Genomic DNA, 8,527 nt, shown 5'->3' with positions numbered 1-8,527 from the left:
TATGGTGTTTATAAATTTTTCTAAATTTTATAATTTCATTCAATAGTTTTCCATTAATATAATCTATATACACTGGGAGGTTTTTGAGTTTTACAATTCATGAAAAGAAAAAAAAATAGTATTATGACCTTGGAATTATATGAGGATGTTTATCAGCATTTAAATATATTTTTATTTTTATTAGGGTGAATTTCTTTTACTATAAATAGAGAATTATCTTTTATGCTATTATATATTAGAAAAATTATACCAGGACTTGTTTTTGAATATTATTTGATTTTATAACAGTATTGAAAAAAAATATATAACTTATCTATTCCGCCATACCGTTTTCTTCTTAATTTTTTAAGGTTACGTCATATTGTTTTATAAAAAATTATTATATTACAATACCATTCTTATTAAAGAAAGTATAAAAGTAAGTGGAAGAGGGAAAAATAATGATGCAAATTTGGTCAAGTTTACTACTTTTAATTAGAACTAATTAAATATTTGTAAAATTCGATTGTTAATTTACCTAATTTAATTTGGTACAATTTGATTAATTTGAAATTTATGTTTGAAAATAAGATCGTTTATTCAATATACTATATGGTGTACAAGTTTGTAATTTGTAAGGGACTGTTGTTTGGAGATTATGGAAACGTGGCTAATCTATATTTTGATGATATTTAATTAAATATTTGAGTGGACATAACTTACTATTTTATGGTATAAAGTTGTTGAGAACAGGGAATGCATGATGAAAAACCTCCTCAGTTTTAATTGGATGGGATATCGACCACGTTCGATTCAAATTATTAAGAAGACCACGTCTAGGTTAAATCCTAACGTGACGAAAAACCATGCACTAATTATGACTTTGTATGGTACCGACCCAAGTCGGTTAAAAGAAGATCACGTCTAGGTTCAATCCTAACGTGACGAAAAACCATGCACTAATTATGACTTTGTATGGTACCGACCCAAGTCGGTTAAAAGAAGATCACGTCTAGGTTCAATCCTAACGTGACGAAAAACCATGCACAAGTTATGACTTGGTATGGTACCGACCCAAGTCGGTTTAAAGAAGACAACGTCTAGGTTCAATCCTAACGTGACGAAAAACCATGCACAATTTATGACTTGGTATGATACCGACCCAAGTCAGTTTAAAGAAGACCATGTCTAGGTTCAATCCTAACGTGACGAAAAACCATGCACAAGTTATGACTTGGTATGGTGGCGACCTCGCTCGGTCCAATCTGTGAAGGAAATTTCGATCTCACTTGTTCTACTTTGTAAGTTTTAAATTATATTTTTTACAGGTGAAAAAAATGGCGATCTATTAGATGAAGAAAATGCCGACAATGATCAGTCCAATTTAGGAAGGAGATGTCATTCTCACTCGTTCCAGTTTGTAAGTTTTAAATTATATTTATTGTAGGTAAAAGAAGTGTTGAGTCAATTCATGTGGTGAAATAGATCTAATATCGATCTATGTATATAATGGTTATGAACTTATTAGCCTCATTGGCCTACGCTTGAGGCTGGGGGCATGTTGGGTCATAGGCCTGGCCCAATGTTTGGTCATTTATGGGTCGTTTCCTAACCTATGTATCTAACATTATGAGGGAACACAATTCAACGGATCTCAATCAATTAACTTTAATCACTCAATTAATTAAGGTATAATCATGACTAAAGGTGGAGAGATTACAATTCGATCTATATATACCATATTATGCTCTACAGAAATCATCATCTGATATATCATCTAAACATATAATAAACAACACAGGGAGTACTTTCAACTCCTATTTCATATTATACTCATTATATTTATGCTCTTACTGACTTGACTTGAGCGTCGGAGTGTCATCGCAGGAGGAGTCCCTCTCATTTCCAGAAGGCCTTGCTCATCCAGATTCCGACCAACCTTAAGTTGGCTAGAACAATTATATATTTGTATTCTTTAAATAATATAATACACAAATTAAATTATTCTTTTAAAATATTTTTTATTTTAATTTTTAATTTTAAATAAAGAATACTGGTAGATTAGCTTGTCCCATCCTCCCTTTAACCTCACAGTTTGGGAGTCAAGGAGAACATGTCAAAGTGGATATTTTAATAAAGATTATATTAAAGTTTATCAAAGTATAATGGAACTTGACTTATTATTACCCTTATCAAATTATTTTAATTTTTAAAAAAGCTTGAGAACATGTGTGCAATTTTACAAAGCCTAATTACTCTTAAAAATATTATAATTACAAAGATCTAAAACATTTTAACAGTTTTAGAATTTAAAAAAAAAAAATAAACTCGGAGTGAAAGTTATAATCGAATTAGAAAATAACTCCAACGCTTTTATATAAGAATGTAACTTTAGCATTCCTCCTCTTAAGAAATGAAGTAAACCATGCTATTATTACTTTCTTGAGAACGAAGAATACTGAAAAATATCTTTCACACTCATAATATATGTAAAATGTTATGTTCTCAACATCACATTCTCGAAAATATATTTTTATTTTTATGAAACCGAATACTCTTAATTTTATATCTTTGTCATCTCAACCAAAGCATTGAATATGAAGTGAGTTTTCTCATGAATAATTTATTGTTTTTAGCAGACTCTCATAAATCAATTTTGGATGTTATAAATTATAAAATTAATTCCTTAAATTAAATGATATCTTGGCATTTGAAAGTGAATACCATACTCTAAAATGTACAATACATGGATGATGTGGTGAACTTGTGACAAGAATATTCATATTGTTTGTGGGGGAAAAAGGGGGTGGTTTAAGAGTAAAGACAACCTTATAACTTTGAATTGAACTCAAGGATTTATTGTAGTATATCTAAAAGTTTTTCATCATTTATAAGTAGAGATACCTAAAAAGTCAAGAACAATTTTTACACACATTTCTCTGTTAACTTGTGATGAAAACGTAAGATTCTAAGAGGAAAATCCCTCAAATATAACGGAAACATCAACATTTTTGCCATGCTTTGATTCTTCATGAAACTGCTCTTCAACGCGCCTTCATTGGATTTCTAACGTGAATCCACAAAGAATTTCGCAGCTGTTTTTTGTGCATTTGTTCATTAAGTAGAATGCAATGTTTTATTATAATGAACAAAAGTGAAAAACTTGCCTCATCAACCACTCAGTAATTCACAATTCTACATAATCTGCATACACAACTACATCTTATTTGGAAAAGGTGATCTCAAACCATAAATACACAACTACATCTTATTATCCATGATACACTCTCACAAACCATAAATGCCAATGAAAGGCATCAACACAGATGCAATCCAAAGCTTCCCATCTTTCTCTTCCACTTCACTGATGAACTTTAAGGTCTTCCCCTCACTATCTTCCAAGACTTCTAGTATCTCTCCTCTCTCACTTAGCTTTACAGCAACAGCATGAGGCTTCCAGCCTGCAAATGATGAGTGCAACTGTTTGAAGTTAAATCCAATCTTTATCATTACCTTTCCTGCCCATGGATTGGAAGAAACCCACTTCCCAAAAGGGCTTCCCTTTGCATGCAGAGCTACCCAAAAATGCCCTTCTGAATTTCTTCTTATATTGTCTGGAAAACCAGGTAATTCGGCAAAAATATCCACTTGACCAGCCTTGGGTCCACGAAGCCAAAGTTGCAAGATCTTGCAAGTAGTGGTTTCTGCTACCAGAACAAATGATCCATCTTTGCTCAAAGCAACACCATTAGGAAAAGCAAGGTCACGTAATAAGACCTTCACTTCTTTTGTTGACTTGTCATATTTCATTAACCTACCAGTCCTATCTCCACTAAGGAGTACAACCATAAATTGCCTGCAAACAAAAGTGGCCCACATTTAGAGTTTCCTTATCGGTACTTGAATATTTTTGGTTCCATAGGTATCTTCTAGGAGTATGCCCTCAAGGCGTTAGAAGATGTAAATTACAAAAGACTAGAAATTATAACAGAAAACATTATCTACATGGGTTTAGCTGAAAAATGAAATCTCATAAATCTTATTTTCTTCATCCTGTTGTATTTGACTTGTACAACAGAACAAGTGATCATACTTTGTAAGAAACAATTGATTCATACTTGGTTAGAAATTTTCCTCTCTATCAAACCAGGATCTTTATAAAGTAATATTTTCTTTTCAATCTCATTTAATACACTGCAGTGCTAGAAAACAATCATAAGGACTATCAATTAAGAAAGCAGAAGCACTTCCAGCCTTCCTCCGTAGAAAGAAGATATGTTTGAGCTGAATTTACCTTCTCTGGGAGATTGTGCTTGATTCAGTGAAGTAAATCACATCTTCCTCTTCACTGATGTCCATGTCATTAGTGAAGCGCAAGGGCTGGCCTTCAACTTCTGTCACCACTCCGGTGGCCAAACCCCCTGCAGATCCCACTACCTTAAGGCCTAGATAGGCATCAGCAATGTACAGATCTCCACTTTTCTTATCAAATTTTAGTCCTAAAGGCCTCCCACAAACATGCTCCAACTCTGGTGCAAATGGACGTACACAATCCGACCTTCAAAATCAGGCAACTAAACTTGTTAAATTCATAATAAAGTTAAAGATATCCTGATAGTATAATTATTGTCCTGACATCTAAACAAAAATATCAGCCTAATCCCAATGCTGATCACCTCCTTTCACAGAGAAAGTTCATGTAAACTGAAACTCAAAAGAGGGAAATTCACAGAAAACTATTCATTATCCATTCATCCGTGGCAGAACCAGTCAAGTACAATTTGAAAGAATGTCTGATAAAATAAGGAAATTAAGTACCATGATTGCCTGCTCAAACAATGATAAGACCATTTGGACTAAAGACTCAGACTGCATACATATATTCTCTTTTCATTTTTTTTTTACCTTCTTTACAGCCTATTATATTAATATTAGAATTTAGAATGAGCACTTACACTTATTATGATGCAAAACCTACCAGGCAGAATTCCCCTGAAAGCGTATAAAAGCCAGACATGATGATCAGCGTGTTAGAGCAACTCTACACTATTCCACAACTGAGAATCAGAAAGTTTCCGAAGCAAACTATGAGACTCTACACTCCTATTAAATGAGGTGTCTACCTCTTATACACGTATCAGATACCGAAATTCATATGATACTCGTAGTCCGTGAAGAGTACAGTTCAAAAATATTTATTTGTTAAATTTATGACAATAAAACAAAGGTTGCTTCAACTTACCAACGTAACATTATTTCTTTCTTAAATAATCAATAATAATTGACACCGTCAATGGACCTTTCTTCAAGGTAACAATAAAACCTTCACACTCTAGAGTAAAAATAAAACCTTCATTCTCAAAAATCAACAAACCCCCACAGACCCAATTAAACTCTCACCAACAAAACACTAATATGCAGCCTGAGAAAGAAAAGAAAAGTATGATAAAAGGGGTAATGGTAGTAGTAGCAGTGATAGTAAGAACCATAAATAATTATAAAAATAGTATACCTATTGGAACTGGTGAAAGCAAACTCAGTCCACCCTTGCTTCTCGCCTTCCCACTTCAAAATCCGGCCGTCGGCGACGCCGGTGTAGGGCCCTCCACCGTGAGCGTCAAAAACCAGACTCTCAGGCCCGACGGCGCCGGCAAGGTGGATTATCTGCGCTGCGTGGAGGTGATCCTTGGATCCCGGAACATGGGGCGGAGAAAACAGGGCTTGAGGGTTGAAGAAGGAGAAGGTGATGGCGAAGAGTGCAAGCAAGGTTGCAACTGCAACAAGCCCTGGGTTCATGCCCAATGACGAAAGTGGAACAGTGGAAGGAAGGAAGGAAGGGTCTGTTATCTGTTTCCTTGTCCCTCCACACTTTAACGTGGAGTGCTTTTAATTTTGAAACACCCAAACTCGTTTGTCAACAACATGTGTCGCAGACTGACGGGTTCCAAAGGATTCTTTTCCTCAAATAATAATAATAATAATAATAATAATAATAGTACTTTTTAATTACAAAAATAAAAATACTGCATGTGGTGTTTGTTAAGAATGAAGGTGGATTAGTCGTTGCACGGGTTTCAGTGCGTGCTTACCTAAGGAATCACCAATGGTTTCTTGCCATTGTTGACTATCATGATTTTGTGGGATTTTAAGTTAAATAAATTAGCAACAATAAGTATATATGAAAAATGTGTTCTTTAGATTAAAACAAATACATAACTTAAGAAATATTTTTATTTCGATGTGTAAAACAAGATAGTGAAATTTAATAAATAAAATATACAGAAAAAATTATGTTAATTAGAAATATACAAAACACAAATAAAAAAGAGCGTTCAAAATTTTATTGTACTACTTTTCATAACATAAAATCAATATTTAAGAAAGTAGAAAACGTATATACTACTCTCCTTACTTTTTATTTATTTATCTTGATTTATATATAAAACTAAAGAAATGTTTTTATTCTAATAAAATAATTAAGAAGTTTTCTATTTTCACTTTTTATTTTATTTTATAAGACTATATAAATATACATAATAATTAACAATTAGGTAAAAAAGGAGAGATATAATTAACAACGTTATTGTTCACTCTTTATACTTCCATTGGCTTTCTTTTATTTTCAAAATGCATTAAATGGGAAGATATGAGTAGGACGTGCTATTCAAGCTTTAAATATATGAATGGAGTGATAAAGATGTGAATATAATAAATAAATGTTATTTATATTACGTGGAGATTGACTTAGATGAAAATAATGTATTTAGAGTAATATTTTAGTTTAAAAAAAACAATTGGAATTTTTAACAAAAAAAAAATAAGTATTATAGGTTTATTGTTGGTCTAAATCATCTAGACTAAAATAATAAAAAATTGAACAAGATTTTTATATTGGATTTTATTAAATATATATAATAAATTATTCTAATTACCTTAAATTGATTGGTACGTGTCTTTATACATAAGGAATAAGTATGATCTAGTTTCTTAATTCTTTGTTGAGGCGAGGGATAAGTGTGTTGACTTTATTAGCTTATGCACTAGTGTAAAATGAAGAAAAGAGTGTTCTTTATTTAATGCGGTTTTCCGCTTAAACGTATTTGTAAAAAACGCGGTGACATTTTTTAAAATTAATTTGATTTACAAATGCGGCTATACACATAGCCGCATTTGAAAATCAAAGCGCTTGATTTACAAATACGGTTTTTACGTTTAGCTGCATTTGTAAATACTTTTTACCCTAAATTTTTTTACGCGCCTCACCACTTTCGTAGTTTCTTTATGTTCTTGCATTTCGTTTGCATTGTTCATCCTTTTCGTTTTCCTCTCGTTTGCGTTGTTCATCTCGTTTGCCGCACACAATAAGTTTGTAAGTATTGATTCGCTTTCTTCCTTTCAATCTTCACAATGTCTGTTTTTAATGGCTTTCGTTTCTTGCATTGTTGGTCGAAGGTACGTATTGTTCCTTGGCTCTTTGTCGCTGCTCTGCCACCACTTCCGCTGCGGCCGTTGTTGCTCTTGCTCCCCTACCACTCTTCACCACCAACTTTGGTTCACGCACAAGGTTGGTGTATGCTGTTTTAATTTATTTATTTTTCATTTTTTTATATTTTTTTTATGTATTATAATTTGTTTATTTAAATTTTATATTATTTAGTATTTTTTATATTTTGAATTTGTATGTTTTTTATGTATTATAATTTGTATTTTTCAAAATTTATATTATTTAGTATTAGTATGTATTATATTTTGAATTTTTTCTTTTTTATGTATTATGTAATTTATATTAAAATTTGTATTATTTAGTAGTTAGTTGTTACTTTATATGTTATATTTAGCAATAATATGTTCTGGTATTGAGTCCGAGGGTGTTCGACCCTCGGCAAACGCGTAGATAGAACACTGATATAAAAATTCTAACCATTCCAGAATATATAATGGATCGAAATTGGATGAACTATGTTTGTATAAGTGAGGAGTACGAAAGAGGAGTAGAAGAATTTATACAATTTGCACAATGTAACGCGATTAATAGTGGTCATGATGGAGCAAAGATCAAGTATTCGTGCGTTAATTGTTTGAATCGAAGGATATTGGATGTTAATATAATAAGGGAGCACCTGCTATGTGATGGGTTTCTTCGATCTTATACAACTTGGACATGGCATGGTGAATTATTAAATTTACCACGTGTTTTCGTAACTGAAGAATACGTAGGGTCCATCATGGATGAAGTAGTACACAATGATGTATATGATGATCGATTAGAAGACATGATTCATGATGTAGGAGCTGAGTCTTTTGCAAAAGCGCATGGATATGGAAGTATGTCAAGCGATGCAGAGACTCCATTGTATCCTGGATCAACTAACTTCACACGGTTGTCGGTGGTGTTAAGATTGATAAATTTGAAGGCAATAAATGGATGGACTGATAAAAGCTTCACGGAATTGCTTCAGTTGTTGAAGGATATGCTTCCAGAGGGAAATACTCTACCTAATCGTAATTATGAGGCCAAAAAGATTCTTTGTCCAATGGGTATGGAGTA

At 32.6% G+C, this 8,527-nt stretch overlaps 1 protein-coding gene across 1 annotated transcript; it reads right to left on the bottom strand.

Moving 5' to 3' along the window:
* Positions 1 to 3,134: 3,134 nt before the first annotated feature.
* LOC137813986 (protein STRICTOSIDINE SYNTHASE-LIKE 10-like) lies at positions 3,135 to 5,950 on the bottom strand. Its single transcript, XM_068616499.1, has 3 exons — positions 5,492 to 5,950; positions 4,274 to 4,537; positions 3,135 to 3,835 (listed from the first exon to the last, which is right to left on the bottom strand). The coding sequence occupies exons 1-3, from the start codon at positions 5,773 to 5,775 to the stop codon at positions 3,268 to 3,270; spliced, it is 1,116 nt and encodes a 371-aa protein (XP_068472600.1). The 5' UTR covers positions 5,776 to 5,950; the 3' UTR covers positions 3,135 to 3,267.
* Positions 5,951 to 8,527: the final 2,577 nt, after the last annotated feature.

The sequence above is a fragment of the Phaseolus vulgaris genome, chromosome 1, assembly GCF_000499845.2.
Source record: "Phaseolus vulgaris cultivar G19833 chromosome 1, P. vulgaris v2.0, whole genome shotgun sequence".
Lineage (NCBI taxonomy): Eukaryota > Viridiplantae > Streptophyta > Magnoliopsida > Fabales > Fabaceae > Phaseolus > Phaseolus vulgaris.
Note: the sequence above shows the minus strand (reverse complement) of the source record. Positions and strands in the feature narration are given on the sequence as shown.

Bases quoted from the DNA above. Each gene is read 5' to 3' on its own strand.
- LOC137813986 (XM_068616499.1), bottom strand. From the start codon at position 5,775: ATGAACCCAGGGCTTGTTGCAGTTGCAACCTTGCTTGCACTCTTCGCC. The intron at 4,538-5,491 runs GTATACTATTTT...CTGATTTTGAAG, and splicing joins GCTTTCACCAGTTCCAATAG to GTCGGATTGTGTACGTCCAT. The intron at 3,836-4,273 runs GTAAATTCAGCT...TTTTGTTTGCAG, and splicing joins AGCACAATCTCCCAGAGAAG to GCAATTTATGGTTGTACTCC.